Consider the following 20,068-nt stretch of genomic DNA (forward strand, 5'->3'; position numbering starts at 1 on the left):
TATTTCAAAAGTTTTTATTTCTTTCACCATAATACCGTTAAAAGAGGAAAAAATGCAATAGACGCAACATATAGTCTCTTTGAAGCCAAACTCCAGACATTTTTATTCAGCATTGAGAATGGAAGAGTTAAAACCTCTAAGGTTTTTATTGCACTCTTTAAACTATATTGGGGAGAATTTCTGCCAGCACAATCATATAAAGCCTGCTACATATGCAGTTCTTGGCAGTGTTCACAAATGTCCGATACAGATCAGCCCCTTCTGCAGCTTTACTACAAAGTTACAATGAGGCAGGCTGATCACTGGGGATAGGGGGGAGAAGAGAGAAGACTGAGGACACGCTTTGTCCTGCTTGCAGCAGAGCGACGGAATCATCTCAGCCTGTGCAAAGTCACTGTAAAGGCTTAAGACAGCTTTTTGATGATAAAACGAGGGGCGTATTGAAAAATCATACTTATATTGTGACATGTAAGGAATTTATTCACATGATAGAATTTCTAAAAGGTCCACTTAAATTCCCTCTTAAAACATTTTCCCGTGCTAAGAGGAGGAATATGGAAAACGATCTGTGTGAGTTTTTTTGATAAGCAGCAAGACTTGCTCTCCCGGCAACGCGTTTCCCACATTCAGACTATTAGTACGGCTTCAACCTTTTATGAGGTCTTTCATGTTTTTTTGAGACTTAATTTCTTTAAAAAAAAAAAAAACGCCTAAGAAAGTTTTATCTTGAATGAATACTCTGATGCAGAGCTAAAATCCGACTTGTGCGAAACCGTTTTAAACATTTAGAACATGAGAAGGCCGCCACTTCTGGGTGAGTTTTTTGATGATCATGAAGCTGGGGTCTAGAATAAAAGCACTTCCCACATTCCAAACACAGATAAGGCTTCTCCCCCGTGTGAAGTCTCTGGTGTACGATAAGAGAGTGTTTTCGAGTAAAGCATTTCCCACACTCTGAACACGAAAAGCTCTTCTCCTCGCTCATCAATACTGGCTGCTGATTTGACATTATGGGGTTTTCTTCTGTAACACAGACTGTGATGTCATCACGTGCAATGTCACCACCTGAAGATGTAGTAGGATATTTTTCTGTGTTTTGCAATCTGTATTGTCCATCTGGAAGAAATGAAAGTAAAGGGGAATGACAATGTAGAACAGGCAAAAATAATAAACACACTTTGTAATGCATTAATAAAAAAAAAAATAAATAAATAAAATCTTAAACTCAACACATGTACAAGTAGGCACTGAATACTCAATGACGCTCCCGTTTTCCAACCAAATTCTTATTATGTTAACCTGTATGTGGCTCTGACACGTCCTATCATTGCCCACACTTCTGAGGTGTTGGAGCCTTTCTCTGGATGTTAGACCACAGGGACTCCCCCCAACCCCCGGCTTTGAGTCCACCAGTTACACCGGCATGAGACAAAATGTTGAGATCATAAAACACTTAGGGCCAGCTCACACTATACACAGTGACATATGTTTTACCATACTGTAAAACATCAGCCAATGCAGGGACACACAGGAAACAATTGTTCCCTATGTGTCTAATTCACATGTGCTTCAGCGTGGTGTGATAAAATGCAGACATGCTGCATTCTATCTCAGCACACTGGTCCAAATCGCACTGATTAGACACTTTGGGAGAAAACACTGAACAAACTTCAGATGTCATATCACCACTTCATTTGAATTCTAATTCTTCACTTGAGACTGACCTCAATATTGTCAATCTATCCACACATATCCTAACACCTATGGAGACAGAGGTTTTAGCACAAGGTCTTAGTTTTTGCTCCAGCAATGATCTCCACATGTTTGAGGTCATAAAAGATCTTTAATTATTCACTAGGAAATTAATCCTTAACCACTTAAGGACCAGCCTCGCCATAACAACGATATCCGCCTCCAAAGTTTGGACGTACATTGGCGTGCGGCGGTCGGCAAATGGTTAAGCAACTATACTCTAAAGAGGGACTTAGTAATTCTCGCCTTGAACCACAAGAATTGCAAGCTATAGATTTTAACTTATTGCCCTTTTAGAAGAGAATGACCCCCCTGACTTGATCGATCGGATTGATCTGGAACACTTGCTCCAGCTTCTGGACCAATCCGAACCAGCTGTACATCAAATAAGCCCACCCAACAAGAAAAAAAAAAAAAAAAAAAATCCAACAAATCCCTAGCACTAAACACCAACTCTGATGTCATAGCATTCATTAAATTACCATGCAATGAGATTAAAAGACTTAAAGTGAAACAGGTCACAATAACTTGTCAACAGGCAAACGTCATGCCCTTCAATCTTTCGCATCAAACTCCCCGATCACGGTGAAACCCTCGGACGGGGGGTGGGGGGTTGGGGGGGCATATCGTCATCATGGACAATCAAAAATATACTGATATGTGCGAGAAAATTCTCAAAAATAAACAATGGTATTGCCACATTTCAACTACCAAAATCAGGGGGTTCCAAAAGGAATTTTATGAATTGGTCGACAGAGCCTATGCTAACAATGCGATATCCAAGAACGATTTGGAATTTATACGCAGACTTCCCACGTACTCCTACGTTTTACTCATTGCCAAAAATCCACAAAAGTGTACAGCATCCCTCAGGTAGACCAATTATCTCAGGAAATGGATCACTCACATTTGCTGCAAAACATAGATGGACTCTATGCCCCCCCACAGCCTTATTAGTTGCTATTGATGTTGAGGCACTTTATAGCTTAATCCCCCATGACCAGGGTTTAGCCTGCATCAAACATACCATTTCCCAGACAAGTCGATACGATCGTACATGAAACCAATTTATTGTTGATGCATTGCCATTTATAACACAACTATTTTTCATTCAACGGTTCCCACTACCTCCAGGTGCAGGGCGTAGCGATGAGGACTTGTTGTGCCCCATCCTACGCCAATCTGTTCCTGGGGGGATGGGTGGGAACGTATGATCAGTATATCAGAGAACCTCTCTCCCTTTATTGAGTGTGTGGTACTCTGGTATGGATATATCAATGATGTTTTCATAGTCTGGAGTGGTTTGACTGACCTACAGTACTCCAATCTTTTGTTGAGTCCATCAATGACAATACTCTTAATCTGCACTTTACCATGAATTATGATATGGACTCCATCACCTTTTTGGATGTCCAGATCCATAAGGATAGCGACGGCCTTCTAACCAGCAGTCTTTAGAAAACCTACGGCAGGCAACTGTATCCTACATGCCAATAGCTTCCATCCTCGACGTCTGGTTACCTCAATACCGTATAGTCAGTATCTGAGGATTAAACACAATTGCACAGAGGATGCCATCTTTAAAGAGAGGCAGATGGATTAAAAACAAGACTTCTGGCACGAGCCTATTCACATACTTGCTTGAAAAAAAAAAGCTGAGAGCATGTGCCAATACACGTCACAATCTCCTATACAATAAAACCAATATGCCAAAAACCAGTGGTCCTATTCGATTAATACTAGGTTTTCGAACCAGCATAAAGAAATTAGGAGGATCGTGAAAAAGTATTGGCACATGCTCACTATAGATCCAATAGCTGGTGCCTTCGTTTGAGACTCCAGCGTTTACCTTTAGAAAAGCTAGATCAATTAAGAACAATCTGATATCCAGCGAATTTAAGGGTAGTTCAGGCAAAGACCCCTGTAAAAGATGGGGTACTTTTAGATGTGGGGGTTGCAACTATTGCAGGTTTATGCACATAAACTATCCTACCATTCTACCAAATGGAGAAAAATATCAACCAAATCACTACGCCAATTGTAAAACAGAAGGCGTGGTGTACCTGTGAGTGTTCCTGTTTCTATGTAGGCAAGACTAAAATGGGGTTTTGGCAACGGGCCTATAGACACATTCATGCTATGAGAGCTTGCAATTCTGATCTCCCCTTGGGGAGACATGTCACTGTAGTGCATGGGGATATTTTTCCAAAAATGTCCTCTCTTATTTTGGATCGGATTCATCTGGGGACACGTGATGGCGATTGGAACAAGATTCTGCTCCAACATGAGCAGAGGTGGACATTCCGCCTAAACGCCATGTATCCCCCAGGACTAAATGAGTCCCTATCATTTAGACCCTTTTTAGAAGAATTCAAGTCAGGGGTCTCAGAAATGAACCTATAATTCAATAATTGTCTCCTATTGTTGTTTTTCCTATTTCCTTGAGGTATCTTTCACTTTACTGCTATCGTTGACAATCGGATAGGTTTTTACCTGCTAATGGTGGCGATTCTTTCCCTCTAAATTTATGTCTTTATACACAGTCCCTATTATCTTAAATTTGGAGTTTCATTGTATTAATCGATCTGCTTTTTGTTTTTGATTTTTCTTTACCAACTTTAATTGAGATACTATTTTTGTATTCAGTTTGTATTGTATTATTGCTTTTGTATTAATATTGATGTCATTTTATCCTTCTATGCTCCTTTTCTGTATTCTATGGCTGTGCCTGCCCTCTCCTTTCCACCCACTAGATGGGGCTGGGTTCCTTGGCTCCCCTGTGGTTTGCCATCCAGCGCACAAAGGCCGTCGGATGACTTATCATATCACGCCGGCTTTTGTTTATTGGTTGCCATGCGGCCGGATAATTTTCCGGTCATGGCACCAACTTGCGCTGGTGGGCAGGTGACGCGAGTCTCTGTCGCTCCAACGTGGGGCGTGGTTTCCATTCTTGGTGGCGGTGACGAGGCACCTCTGCTTTTGGCGTCCTATACTGTGACCATCATGGCCACCTGCCAAAAATAAGTACGTTTTCTTCTTCAATGACGGGCACTGATATGGCTGCACTGACAAGGCACTTAATTAAGGCTTAGCTGTAGGTCCTGGAAATATCTCCTAAATCTCCACGGTTTAGTACATATTTACAATAAAGCCGTGTGCCGATGTCTACGGCGCATGCGCAGATCGTGGGGGTCATGCCGTGACTGACGGCTTCCGCGCGCATGCATGGGAGTGACGTCACGCGACTCCGGACAGTCAGAGCAGGAGTTTGCGGCCCCGGAATGAAGAGGGGTGAAGATGAACGCTCGCTGCTAGTGGGGACATCGGTGACATCGCAGCTTTTGTTTTTAAGTAAGTGACACATAATGCTTTACCTTTGCAGGGAAATAAAGAGGAAGTAAAACCCATCAGGGTTTACCTCCTCTTTAACTTTAAGGATGAGATAAAACAACGCCACCATGCCAACCTGTGATGAAGAAATTACCAGATTATGAGTTTTCCCTTTCTTTTTTCAGTGCCTCCAGATCCACAATCCAAACTCCAGGTAATGAATTAAAGTTATAATAAACTTTGATAGAGGAAGAAAACAAGAAGAGTGGTGTAGAAGAACATATGACTTATGTTTTATTGTTTAATACTCACCAATGCCAATCTCTAGAATAGCTTTCCCTTTGGTATTCACATGTTCTTCTTCGTCCTCCTCAGCTTTAACTTTTCTCGGAGTCTTTCTAGTGTCTCCGGGGTCTGTAAATAAAGATGAGAGTGAAGCCCCCTGTACTGAGATGTATGAGAGAGCACAACTCTATGTAATGTAATATATTACATACATATTACACACACACACACACACACACGTGACGTTATCTCACAAAAGTGAGTACACCCCTCACATTTTTGTAAATATTTTATTCTATCTTTTCATGTGACAACACTGAAGAAATTACACTTTACTACAATGTAAAGTAGTGAGTGTACAGCTTGTATAACAGTGTAAATTTGATGTCCCCTCAAAATAACTCAACACACAGCCATTAATGTCTAAACCGCTGGCAACAAAAGTGAGTACACCCCTAAGTGAAAATGTCCAAATTGGGCCCAATTAGCCATTTGTCCTCCCCGGTGTCATGTGACTTATTAGTGTTACAAGGTCTCAGGTGTGAATGGGGAGCAGGTGTGTTAACCACTACCCGCCTGCCATATAGCAGAATGACTTGTGCAAAGTCATATGACGCCCAGTAGGATAAGCCGCGGTGGCACACAGCGAGGCAATCATTAGTGTGGTGTGTCAGTCTGACACACCAAATCACTGATCTCGGTAAAGAGCCTCCAACATAGGTTCTTTACCATATGATCAGCTGTGTCCAATCACAGTGTAAACAGGAAGAGCCTTTTATCAGCTTTTCCTTCACTCGCACCAACAGATAGATTAGAGGAGAGCCGATCAGCTGCTCTCCTGACACGGGGGTCTGCGCTGATTATCAGTGCAGCCCCCCCAGGATGCCCACCCATGACCACCAGGGTTGCCAGTGCCCATTAGAGGTGCCAATCAGTGCCCATCAGTGCTGCCTATCAGAGCCATCTATCAGTGCCCATCAGTCCCGCCCATCAGTGCCACCTATAAGTGCCCAGCAGTGCCTCCTATCAGTGCCCAGCAGTGCTGCATATGAGTGCCTCATCATCAATGCCCATCAGTGAAGGAGAAAACTTACTTATTTACAAAATTTTATAAGAGAAACAAAGAAAAACTTTTTTTTCCATAATTTTCGGTCTTTTTTTTATTTGTTTATCAAAAAATAAAAACCCCAGTAGTGATCAAATACGACCAAAAGAAAGCTCTATTTGTGGGAACAAAATGATAAAAATGTTGTTTGGGTACAGTGTTGCATGACTCCGCAATTGTCATTTAAAATGCAACAGTGCTGAAAGCTGAAAACTGGCCTGGGCAGGAAGGGGGGGAAAGTGCCTGGTATTAAAGTGGTTAAATTTGGTGTTATCGCTCTCACTCTCTCATACTGGTCACTGGAAGTTCAACATGGGACCTCATGGCAAAGCACTCTCTGAGGATCTGAAAGAAAGAATTGTTGCTCTACATAAAGATGGCCTAGGCTACAAGAAGATTGCCAATACCCTGAGACTGAGCTGCAGCACGGTGACCAAGACCATACAGCGGTTTAACAGGATAGGTTCCACTCAGAACAGGCCTCGCCATGGTCGACCAAAGAAGCTGAGTACACATGCTCAGCGTCATATCCGGAGGTTGTCTTTGGGAAATAGACGCATGAGTGCTGCCAGCATTGCTGCAGAGGTTGAAGGGTCAGCCTGTCAGTGCTCAGACCATACGCCGCACACTGCATCAAATTGATCTGCATGGCTGTTGTCCCAGAAGGAAGCCTCTTCTAAAGATGATGCACAAGAAAGCCTGCAAACAGTTTGCTGAAGACAAGCAGACTAAGGACATAGATTACTGGAACCATGTCCTGTGGTCTGATGAGACCAAGATAAACTTATTTGCTTCAGATGAGGTCAAGCGTGTGTGGAGGTAACCAGGTGAGGAGTACAAAGACAAGTGTGTCTTGCCTACAGTCAAGCAAGGTGGTGGGAGTGTCATGGTCTGGGGCTGCATGAGTGCTGCCAGCACTGGGGGGGCTACAGATCATTGAGGGAACCATGAATGCCAACATGTACTTTGACATACTGAAGCAGAGCATGATCCCCTCCCTTCGGAGACTGGGCCGCAGGGCAGTATTCCAACATGATAACGACCCCAAACACACCTCCAAGACGACCACTGCCTTGCTAAAGAAGCTGAGGGTAAAGGTGATGGACTGGCCAAGCATGTCTCTAGACCTAAACCCCATTGAGCATCTGTGGGGCATCCTCAAATAGAAGGTGGAGGAGCGCAAAGTCTCTAACATCCACCAGCTCCATGATGTCGTCATGGAGGAGTGGAAGAGGACTCCAGTGGCAACCTGTGAAGCTCTGGTGAACTCCATGCCTAAGAGGGATAAGGCAGTGCTGGAAAAATAATGGTGGCCACACAAAATATTGATACTTTGGGCCCAATTTGGACATTTTCACTTAGGGGTGTACTCACTTTTGTTTCCAGCGGTTTAGACATTAATGGCTGTGTGTTGAGTTATTTTGAGCAGACAGCATATTTACATTGTTATACAAGCTGTACACTCACTACTTTACATTGTAGCAAAATGTCATTTCTTCAGTGTTGTCACATGAAAAGATATAATAAAATATTTACAAAAATGTGAGGTGTGTACTCACTTTTGTGAGATACTGTGCATATATTTATATATAGGTACACACACACACACACACACACACACATTTATATACACAAACAAAGTATGTAAAACTAAGAAAAAAAACCTATACAAGACTGTTTACAATCATAGGAATTGCACTGATACCACGGTAGGTGCAATCCGTCATGTCAAGATTGGTGCTGTTTTTGCACAGCATTGTGCCTCTGAATTTGGTGCACTGCTGTGTTAAATTTGGCACTGAGACTGTGACAAATTGTTAAAATGTTGCAAATCTAGACTTTTTTTCCTGGGTCAGTTTTTTGGATTTTTTCCTCACCTGTGCTGATCTCTATAGGAATTTCCTCCTTTTTAATCCTTTCTCTTGCGTCTGTGAATAAAGATAAGAGTGAAGCCCCCTGTACTGAGATGTATGAGAGACCCCAGAGAGTGTGTGTGGGGGGAGACTGGTCACGTCTCTTGGCTGGTAACACACAATGACATGATGTGAGGAGGAGAGCCGGAGTCTAATAGAGGCTGATGGCTCCTGACTCCCCCACTGGGCACATACTGTCTCCCCATTACTGTCTACTGACAGAGGAGGGGGGAGAAGAAGAGATTGTTGTAGTGAGAATGTGGGACTCCTCTCCGGATTTAGTGTTTATTCCTCACCTGTGCTGATCTCTGGAGGGATCTCCTTCTCCTTACATGGTTCATCACCCATCACATACGGCTCTTCTGCCTCCTCTTTAATTTCAGTTTTAATACGTTTCAGCTTTTTATACTGAAGAATAAAGAAATTAGAAACAGCACATTGAATTGTCTGAGACTGAACTGAACAATATTACTGTTAGATCTAGTTAGACCCTTAACTGATTACACAGAAATATACAATATAGCATTCTACACAAGCCTCAATTTCATCTACCTGATAACAGCCTATGGTCTTATGATGTTCCTGGGTGGAATCCCTGAATAACTGGGGCTTCTCTCTGCTGGATTTCTGTTACTGGATCCACCTGTAGGAAACACACACACACTGACTGATTACATGTTTCTATGTCTTTATATCAGAGGATGTGGGTATCTAGAGGCATCCTCAATACGCTTCTTTCCTTTACATGAAATAAAAGTTTCTTCTTACCTGATGAAATGAGGGGTGGCCAATTATTCATCAAGATGTTGTTGTGCAGATGAAAGTCTGGATTCAAAATTTAGAATCAAACATGGACTGTAGGGTTCACTTTCACAATATAATGTAATCAATAAAAGTGTATCTGTAAAACAAAACAAAATAGTAAATGTAGCAGCAAAACAGGCCAGTATAAAACATGTCTCACCTACCAGACCCTCCAGCCCAGGTTAGCGCAGTCAAACAGACCAAGGCTCAGGATACTTCTGAAAACAGCCTTAACTGTCTTATTCTGAACATGAGAAGAGCCAACTCACTGAAAAAAACATTTATGCTTTGAGAAGTTGGTAAGAAAGGATAGCCAGCAGTTAAACAGATGAAGTATTAAGTATGGACATGCCATTGCAATGACTGAAGACTTAACGAGAAGACAGACTTTTCCAGAGTCTGTGGTTCATTACAAGTGAGAGCAGCCACACTATCTGAGCCAAAGTAATAGCAACCAGAAACAAAACCTTCCATGTCAGTAGGATTAAGGAAATATCCTGGATGGGTTCAAAGGGAGACTTCTGTAAAACAGAAAGCATCAAACTGAGGTCCCACAGAGTCAACAGTTTTAACCGGTGGAAAAAATATGCGTGACTGCTTGTACAAATACATGTAAAAGGAATGTGAAGCAATGGATATCTAAAAGCAAACCACCAAGGCCAAACTCTGATCCTTGATTCTGCTCAAGGCCAATCCCTGATTGACCCCAGATTGGGGAATTGCCAGGATGTGGCCTACCAGGAAGGATCCATGGTTCACCCACCAACAGGGTTATGATGTTGGAGTACCACGGCCTCATGGGCCAGGCCAAGGCAATCGGTATCACTGGAATGCCTTCCACTTGAATCCTGAAAAACAGACGAGGTAAAACCTGTAATGGCGAAAAACTGGGAGAACTGATCCCAAAGAGTCACCAAAGCATCCACTGTGAATGCTTGAGGGTCCCTGGACCTGGAGAAGAACCTGTACAGCTCTGCACTGAACCAAATCCCAGCTTGTAACTTCAAGCCATGTTGAGGACTCACTCAGCAATTCTCCCCCTGGCAAACTTCTACAAAGGCCTAAAAATGTCCCCCCTCCAGAGTGAGTGGGGCACCCCTTCCTTGGGAAGAGGACTTGTCCCCAAGCTTGGAGGGCTTTGCAGTTCATGACTTCTTGCAGAATTGTGTCTGGGCCTTGGGCTTGAAGCCCGAGGCCTGAAAGTAACAAAAAGAAAGCTTCTTGGAAGTGGACAGTGCAGAAGGTTTCTGAACCATAGGCTTTAAAGTGTCACTAAACCCACATCACAAAATACTATCAATAAATGGTGTATTACATGCTGTTCATACTCAGTCACTGAGATTTGTTTTCTGTATTCTGCAAAAAACCTGGTTGATCCTGTTGCTCTCTATCTCAGACCTTCTGTCCATGTTCTCAATTCAGCTAGGGATTTTGCAGCTGTGGTGTCAACTCTGCATATTCTCAGCTTTCAGTGAGTTTCTATACTAAGCATTTCCTCCCTATCACATCTGAGCAGCCCATGTGACTATAGAGCCACATATGTGGGTGTATACACGGTGGTAAATGACAGCCCACTCCCTACCTCCCTCCCCCTTCATGCCCACTAACCAGCTAAATACAATGGGGGTGGGATATTACATGTAGATTGATGGAAGCTTCACCTCCCTGTTCTAAGACACAGGCTGGAGAGGACGTAACAAACAGCCTGTGACTGGCAGAAATCTGCTGATATCATGTTATAGCTACAAAATAATTAACATTTTATTTCAAAGATATCTTTGTATGACAATTTAAAACAGTTTATTGATATTAACTATTTATTTCCACTCTGTATTCCAAAGGCTGTTTTTTTTAATTCATTTTGAACATGTGACTAGCAGCAGAAGACTAGAAGCTCCTCCTGCTTATGTTTCCCTGCAGACAGGCTGGGAAAGATCTAGGTCATATGACAACTGTAAATCGATTAGAAAGCAAGGCTAAGCAAACACTCCCCTTGGAAGGGTAAATATTCCACATGCTTTTTGTAGGGTAACCGACCAACACTTCAGCCATAGGATCCTGCACAGACCAGACCCCTAAACAAGAAAGTTGTTGAATGGAATCCTTCAAATCCTCCACTAAGAAGCTGAGAGAACATGGGAAATCTTTCATGTTCCTGCTTGATTCGGTATCTCCACTAGTAGGATCCTTCTCTTGTCAGGCGATATGCCCAAACCTCAAGGCTTTGGTAAATGCCTACAGCCCCAATTGCCAGTTGTAAAGCAGCTCCCAGCAGAGCAAATTAAGTTTTAAATAAGGCCTCAAGAAGTTTGTCAGAAGTGTTCTTAAATCTCATAGACTGAACACATGAGCATCTTATTGGCGGAACAAACACCTTGTCGGGGTGAGCCCAGCCCTTGCACAAAACAGTAGTTTTAAATTAGTCCAGACAACTTCTACAAAGAAATTCACAAAGGCCTAGTAGGTTCTTAGATATACCCTGGGGATCTTCAGAGATAGATTCCTCAGAAAAGGAGCATATTATCCCAGCGAGCTCTTCCCCTTTACCTTGTCCTCCATTTGTTCCTCCTCTATCACTTCCACTTAAGACCAAGACAGTCCAAGCCAGACAATATTTTGGAGAGCTGGTGTGGTAAATCAGCAATAGCAGATAAAGATGCCTCTGTGACAGACCGCCTACACCTTCCTCCACTCTGTAACCAGAAATTATAGCTGAGCATTGCACCCAAGAACTAGATAACACTGGATTAGGTGCAACTGGAACTAACTTTATTGTAAATTTACACAGAAAATATATCACACAAAATCAGGTAAGAGCTTGATCACGTTACCCTAAACAATGCAAACTGTAAACAGTAATATCATCAGTATATCGAACATCTAATGAACAGCCAACATAAACAGTAATCAAATTAAACAGTTAGCCAATTCACAACTTGTCACCTACCGGTGGGTCTCAACCTCAGTACTCAAGTACCCCCAACGGGCCATGTTTTGGGAACTTCTCTTAGATAAAATAGCTCTTATCAATACCATGTCATTGATATTGATTTAAAGCAGCTGTAAAAAAGTAAAGGAAAACCTGAAAACATGGCCCATTGAGGGTACTTGAGGACTGAGGTTGAGAACCACTGATCTAGACAAGCCTAGGTGATTCAAATCGATGCCCACCCAGACCGTTCGACACCAGTTCCCCGGAAAGAAGATCCAGGACTGTCCAAATCTCATTAACCATCTCTCATGTGTGTATTCTGTCCACTAGAAAATCATCATAGGACAAAACTAATACAATGTTACGGCAGTCTGTAAAAGTGAAATTAATTTTTCTTATCTAGATTTCTTGGGGGAGATTGCTGATAAATATTTCTGTCCCAAGTGAAGCTTCTCCAATTCAGTCCGCAGGAGGGCCTACATATTTTCTCTGACCAATAACCTGTACAGGATAATTATTACACTTTTCCATCCACTCCAGAAGGGAAGCTTTATTGTCTTTATTCAGAGAATTAATCCAAGCCTCGCACTCAGCGTTCATCACGTTGTTGTCCATCATTCGAGAAAGATCTATTCTCTCCATTGGACCAGAGGCTGAACTGAGCTCTTTAGCATGATCTGACCGGGAAAAGCAGACAAATTCCCCAGTCTCCTCCATGGACCATAATCAGAAGGCTAGCCCCTAGTCCCCTCCAAGCTGTCACAGCCCCCTTGACACAAATGTACTAGAGGAAGCTGTCCCAGAAATAGCAGAGATGGCAGAGGTGGAGCTATAAGCTGGTACCAGCAGCTACTACCCCAGGGCACTTACCATTCTGACCACAGGACGCCCTGGGGATTCATTCTTTACCCATCATGGTGGGCTCTCCCATGAACGGCCTTCATGTACCTGATTTCCAAGCTAAGAATCACTGCCCTGGAGCTGTGCAGCACCCTACCGGTCCACAAGCAAACATATCATTGCACAGGGTGCCACCCTGCAGGGACTGGGTACCTTTCCTCTGAGCAAAGAAAAACTGTAAGCAATGAACCCAGATAAGCTAGTCTCTTAATTCCTGGTGGAATTCTTGAGAGCTAGCTATTTTGGTGCAGACACTGCACAGACATGATTGTCACCTGACTGGACTGATCACTTATCACAGATGTTGTCTGGGCCTCTCTAAGAAAACAACTGCCTCAAAAGAACTTCCTAGGCATTCTTGAATCTTCTCAAAGAGGGGCATAGCAATGACCCACTTCTCAATCATCCACTTGAGGACAATAACCCGACCTTTGGATTCATTATCTCTATGTACCTGAATCTGTTTGGGTTGAAGCCCTCAGGTTGGTTCATGACACCAAACTTGCTGGGCGTTTTGGGGATTTGAAGAACTTTTACCATGTTCCTTTCATTGGTCTGGTTACAAGAACAACGTCAAAGGCTATGTGGCCTCGTGCAGGATCCGAACACGCCTGAGCTCAAAGTGGTTCTAATCCCTAAACATTTTTTTAAATTGCATTTCTTGCATTAAAGTGTTACTAAAGTCAGAATTTATCTATTTTTTTTAATTAAAATAACAAACATGTTATACTCACCTGCATTGTGCAGTGGTATTGCAAAGAGCGGCCCCAATCCTCCTCTTCATGGGTCCCCGGCAGCGATTTTGGCTCCATCTCTTCTTTGCGTGTCCCAATACCAAGCCGTTTGCTACCGACCTGTGTGTGTACGCAGCCGCGCTCCATAGACTTCCACAGCGGGACTTCGGCCCGACCCCCCACTTCCTCTTGACTGCATTTGATTGACAGCAGCAAGAGTCAATGGTTCCTGCTGCTCGAATGCTGTGTGAAGAGGAAGAGAGGGGAGAATAGATGCAGCCATGCACAGCGCTAGATCTCTTCTCCCTTCTCTTCCTCTTCATACAGGGGAGGGGGGCACAGAGAAACTGAAAACGTTTTTTTTTTTACCTTTAATTCTTCCCAACCACCCCACACACATATACTGCGGCAGGGTGGCCGCGCACCTGCCGATTACATGGTACAGTGGCAGAACGACAATGTAAACAAGGCAGATTGTTGTTCTGTCAGAGGGGAAGGCACAGATCCTGTGTTCCTGTTAAGCAGAAACATGGATCTGTGCCTTCCCCCAGTCAAAGCACCTCCCCCCACAGTAAGTAAGCACTCTCATACATTTAACCCTTTGATTGCCCCTGATGTCAGTGTCATTAGTACAGCGACAGTGCAAGGTAAAAATGTTTAGGCATTGGTACTGGCCGCTCACCCCACCTTACCTAACTTACTTACCTGAGCCCTCGTTCGATCCAGTGCTGTGCTATTGGCTCCCACAGCTGTCAATCAAAGCCAGTGACGAGGGAGCGAGGAGTGGGGCAGAGTCAATGGATGGCACAGTGGGGCTCGGGAGCGAGCACACACACACACACGAGTGCCCCCATGGGATGTGGCTTCCTATTGGGGGCACTTGTTGGAGAGGAGGAGCCAAGAGCGCTGGTGGGTGTTCCGAGAAGAGGAGGGAGGATCAAGGCCACTCTGTGCAATTCAATTGCACAGAGAAAGTAAGTATAGACGTGTTTGTTATGTAAAAGAAAAAAAAATCCTTTACAATCACTTAAACACTAATAAACAGCAGCACACTGGCAAGTAGATAGAACAATCAGATTAAAGGACAGGTTCCCCTTTCAAACATGTTCACGCAGACCCCCATCTCTGCCTAACACCCCTCCCAGTGCTGGCCAGTGGGTAATCCTCTCCCCCGCAGCTACTGTCACATTTTTAAAATCGTCAGGGCTGTGCGGCTTCACTGCGCCAGCATTCATTCACAGTGAATAAGAAAAACTACAAGTCCCATCTTCCACCGCGGCAGACAGCGAGTTTCCAAGGAACTGCTAGAGCACTGATAAGCTCCCTCTGTAGTCCACTGACACTTCCTGCAGCGTTCAAGCTGAAAGCCCATAAGAAAGCCGGAGGACGTGTCTGCAGGAGCCGGACATTGCACCCCTGATCCAGTAATCGCAGAGTGTAACGCTCTGCAGGCTTGTGTGAAAAAAAATAAGAAATTGGCTTTTTTTTTTTTCCTGCAAAACATGTGCATTTACTTTTCAGAAAGGGGAACTTATCTTTTAACCTCCACAAAAATAAACTAACATCATGTGCACGCCAATTCTACAATATATATCTCAGGTCACTGAATGTATTAGTAGTATTAATGCACAGACACACATCCAATCGCCCTCTTAGTGTCAGTTTAACAACAGTTACCTCCTCCTCCTCCTCACCGGGCACCGGATATCCGGAATTACACACTTCCTTTGAAGCTCCAGAGCCTTTGCTAAAGCTTCCTAAAAGCTACAACAAAATGGCCGCCCATCTATCAGTACTGGGCTGAACTCTCGATGTAATTTTTTTTTAAGGCATCGTCTGCAATGTAAAATAAAAATATTTACCGCATCATGAACTATCTGTATTGCTTTTCTAAAGCTTTCGGAGTCTGCATTACAAGAAAATGGCCGCATCTCTTCTGAAGGAAAAAAAGTGTTTGGTGGGTTTTTAACCTCTAGTGATTGAGCTGAGAAACCCAATGGGCGGGGTATAAGGCAGTGTCAGCGTTCTCCGCTGTGTGGGTTTCAGCTACGGCTGGTCGCTATGGTGATGCGCATGCCCAGAGGGAAGGGAAGGGAAGAAGTCAGCGGAGATTGGCGCCATCTTGTGGAAATCTTAGAAAACAAAAAGATTCGTTCTACTGCATTGGGGAAACAGTGTGGTATTAAAGTGGAACTTTAGGCTGGGATTTGAAAATTGGTAGACAGGCAGGATATTTAATACGGAAGAGACATGCTTTTTTCTCTTCTGCATTAAAGCTTCTTACCTGCCTGTCCTGTCCTAGGATCGCCTCCTTTACTTCAAGCCAAACCCAAACACTTTAGCAAAGCACTGCAATTTTTTTTTGTAGTACATTAAATTCATTACCTCTGTACAATGCAATGCATGGCAATTTTTTTTTTTTTTTTTTTTATGTAGTATACTCTATACATATACTTTTGTGATCAAATAACATTTTAATCATATGGAGTTAATCACAAGAGTCCCCTCTTACATCAGAGTTCTCCTTTACATCTGATTCTGACGTTCCCCTTTACATCTGAATCGGCAGAGTTCCCCTTTACATCTGAATCGGCAGAGTTCCCCTTTACATCTGAATCGGCAGAGTTCCCCTTTACATCTGAATCTGCAGAATTCCCCTTTACATCTGAATCGGCAGAGTTCCCCTTTACATCTGAATCGGCAGAGTTCCCTTTTACATCTGAATCGGCAGAGTTCCCCTTTACGTCTGAATCGGCAGAGTTCCCCTTTACGTCTGAATCGGCAGAGTTCCCCTTTACGTCTGAATCGGCAGAGTTCCCCTTTACGTCTGAATCGGCAGAGTTCCCCTTTACATCTGAATCGGCAGAGTTCCCTTTTACATCTGAATCGGCAGAGTTCCCCTTTACGTCTGAATCGGCAGAGTTCCCCTTTACGTCTGAATCGGCAGAGTTCCCCTTTACATCTGAATCGGCAGAGTTCCCCTTTACGTCTGAATCGGCAGAGTTCCCCTTTACGTCTGAATCGGCAGAGTTCCCCTTTACGTCTGAATCGGCAGAGTTCCCCTTTACGTCTGAATCGGCAGAGTTCCCCTTTACGTCTGAATCGGCAGAGTTCCCCTTTACGTCTGAATCGGCAGAGTTCCCTTTTACGTCTGAATCGGCAGAGTTCCCCTTTACGTCTGAATCGGCAGAGTTCCCCTTTACGTCTGAATCGGCAGAGTTCCCCTTTACGTCTGAATCGGCAGAGTTCCCCTTTACGTCTGAATCGGCAGAGTTCCCCTTTACGTCTGAATCGGCAGAGTTCCCCTTTACATCTGAATCGGCAGAGTTCCCTTTTACATCTGAATCGGCAGAGTTCCCCTTTACGTCTGAATCGGCAGAGTTCCCCTTTACGTCTGAATCGGCAGAGTTCCCCTTTACATCTGAATCGGCAGAGTTCCCCTTTACGTCTGAATCGGCAGAGTTCCCCTTTACGTCTGAATCGGCAGAGTTCCCCTTTACGTCTGAATCGGCAGAGTTCCCCTTTACGTCTGAATCGGCAGAGTTCCCCTTTACGTCTGAATCGGCAGAGTTCCCCTTTACGTCTGAATCGGCAGAGTTCCCTTTTACGTCTGAATCGGCAGAGTTCCCCTTTACGTCTGAATCGGCAGAGTTCCCCTATACGTCTGAATCGGCAGAGTTCCCCTTTACGTCTGAATCGGCAGAGTTCCCCTTTACGTCTGAATCGGCAGAGTTCCCCTTTACGTCTGAATCGGCAGAGTTCCCCTTTACGTCTGAATCGGCAGAGTTCCCCTTTACGTCTGAATCCGCAGAGTTCCCCTTTACATCTGAATCGGCAGAGTTCCCCTTTACATCTGAATCGGCAGAGTTCCCCTTTACATCTGAATCGGCAGAGTTCCCCTTTACGTCTGAATCCGCAGAATTCCCCTTTACATCTGAATCGGCAGAGTTCCCCTTTACATCCAAATACACAGAGTTCCCCCAGTTTCTCTATATATCTGAATCCACAAAGGTCCCTTACACTGTAAGGGGGACTCTGCAGGCACCAATGAAAGGGAGAATTCTGAGGACTTTAAAGGGGTTGTAAAGGTTTGTGTTTTTTTACCTTAATGCATCCAATTTATTAAGGTGAAAGAACGCCTGGCAGTCACCGGACCCCCAGCCCACCCCCCGTTTTACTTACCTGAACCCCTTCATTCAGTCGGCGGGACATGCTGTCTCTCTCTCCATGGGCTCCTGGCTCTTGATTGGATAGGTTGATAGCAGCACAGCCATTGGCTCCCGCAGCTGTCAATCAAATCCAATGACGCAGGCGCCGAGGGCGGGGCTGAGTCCTGCATTCGGCCTCTATGGACGCCCGAATGCTGGACTCGGGAGCGCACCCGCAAGGTAATCCCCCGGGAAAGCGTTTCTCCAGGGGGTTATCCGGTGTGGGGAGGAGCTGCGAGAACCCCCTTGGGACCCCAGAAGAGCAGGTTCGGGGCCACTCTGTGCAAAACGAACTGCACAGTGGAGGTAAGTATAACATGTTTGTTATTTAAAAAAAAATAAAAAATTACCCTTACAATCACTTTAAGGAGGAACACTGAGAACTCTGATGTATGAAGGGGGACTTTGATGTAAGGGGGAACACTGCAGACTCTGGTGTAAAGGAGAACTCTGATGTAAACTAGTCTCTGGTAACCAGAGCCCCCACCTACATCATAGTTCCCAGCATTCCCCTTTCTGTTTCAATATGTTTATTGGTTTTGAGTAAGGATGAGCTCCGGCATGTTCGCAGCCCGCACATGCAGAGCCCACCAAGAAGTCGGCACTACACAACGCTAATCACAGGCAGAGAGACATTTCTCAATGGTGGGCTCTGCACTTGCGGGTTTCGAACACGCCTGAGCTCATCCTTAGTTTTGAGTATAAATATAGGCATTCAAAAGCAAGCATATGAATCGCCCATGCAGGGGCTAGATAATGGGTAATCATTACAGATTGAGCAATAAAGGTTAGTCATGGTAACCAAAATAAAAGAATTCTGAAACATTGAGATGATACCGATAAGTTAGAAATACAAAAATGCCATGTCCCCAAAATCTACTCATAGTCATTGGGGTGGCCTCTTCTCCTGCAACCAACCCTACAGGGCGGCGACTGCGTGAGCAACAACAGAGAAAAACTAAAAAAGAATAATTAGGGAAAAAGAAAAGAGGAGCATAGACAAGAGAGAGAGGGAGGGAAGCGGGGGGGGGGGGGTAACTCGGACTCTGAGGCCCCGAGGGGAGCAGTCAAACAAGGTCCAAACAGGTCGGTTGGAGTGAGAGGAACTCATATGAGATCCAAGGTTCCCAAACCTTGAGAAATTTGGCATGTGAATCATTCAGAATACTTGACATTCACTCATGAAGCCCAGCATTCCCCTTTAATCAGAGTTCCCAGATCCCCCTTTACATCTGAATCTGCAGAGTTCCTCAGTACATCTGAATTTCCACTTACACTATAAGGGGGAACTCTGTGGAGTCTAATGTAAAAAGGAACTCTGATTTAAGGGGGGCTCTGATGTAAAGGTGAATGCTGCGGACTTTGGTTTAAAGGGGAACTCTGATGTGAGTCTGCAGAGCACCCCTTACATCAGAGCCCCCCTTACATCAGTGTACTAACTCAAGGGCAGGAGAGGGGGGGAGACTCAGTAACAGACAGGGGATGGATGGTGAGCTCACTCACCTCAGGATGGAGGCTTAAACTTCGGCATCTCTTATGCAGGATGTAGTTGCGGCTGCTGGGCTTCAAATTTCCCACCCATGTCCCCCTGCGGAGCACTGAGAGAGACACAGCACTGCCGGGGATTGGAGTGTGGGTGGGCAGACACAGGGGGAGAGGTGCGGGAGGAGGAGGAGTATATCAAGCTGTTTCGCTCCTCTCCACTCTGTGCAGGGGGAGGAGGGGGAACTGTCAGTGCTGGCTCTGGGCAATGTGAGGGAGAAGGTCACAGACACATTCAGATTACAACTTCAGCGAGTAGCCCTGCTGGGGAGCCACAGTCCGGGCTGAATTGTGTCCGGGTATCAGGCAGTCTGAAACCCGGGCACATGATGCAAAACATGAACAGTCCGGGTGAATAATACATTTGTTGGCCGAATTTCCGCCAACAAATGTTTGAAAGCAGGTTCTCAAATTTTCCGACAACAAAACTTGTCGGAAATTCCGATCGTGTGTACACAATTCCGACGCACAAAAGTCCACGCATGCTCAGAATCAAGCAGAAGAGCCACACTAGCTAGAACTTCATTTTTCTCGGCTCATCGTATGTCTTGTACGTCACCGCG

The 20,068-nt window shown here is 44.5% G+C and overlaps 1 protein-coding gene across 4 annotated transcripts; it reads right to left on the reverse strand.

Annotated features, from left to right (window-relative positions):
- Positions 1-15,729, reverse strand: LOC141104548 (uncharacterized). Of its 4 annotated transcripts, XM_073594152.1 has the most exons (8): positions 15,433-15,579; positions 11,737-11,882; positions 9,154-9,286; positions 8,938-9,028; positions 8,682-8,793; positions 8,350-8,400; positions 5,395-5,496; positions 1-1,116 (listed from the first exon to the last, which is right to left on the reverse strand). In XM_073594152.1, exons 5-8 carry the CDS (start codon positions 8,731-8,733, stop codon positions 722-724), a joined length of 600 nt encoding a protein of 199 aa, XP_073450253.1. In that variant the 5' UTR covers positions 8,734-8,793; positions 8,938-9,028; positions 9,154-9,286; positions 11,737-11,882; positions 15,433-15,579; the 3' UTR covers positions 1-721. The 4 variants fall into 4 exon arrangements, with proteins under 4 accessions (XP_073450253.1, XP_073450254.1, XP_073450252.1 ...); XM_073594153.1 differs by lacking the exons at positions 11,737-11,882; positions 15,433-15,579 and adding an exon at positions 15,618-15,729; XM_073594151.1 differs by lacking the exon at positions 11,737-11,882 and having other exon boundaries at positions 15,433-15,574.
- Between the last annotated feature and the right edge of the window lie 4,339 nt (positions 15,730-20,068).

The sequence above is a fragment of the Aquarana catesbeiana genome, linkage group LG08 (assembly GCF_042186555.1).
Source record: "Aquarana catesbeiana isolate 2022-GZ linkage group LG08, ASM4218655v1, whole genome shotgun sequence".
Classification (NCBI taxonomy): domain Eukaryota; kingdom Metazoa; phylum Chordata; class Amphibia; order Anura; family Ranidae; genus Aquarana; species Aquarana catesbeiana.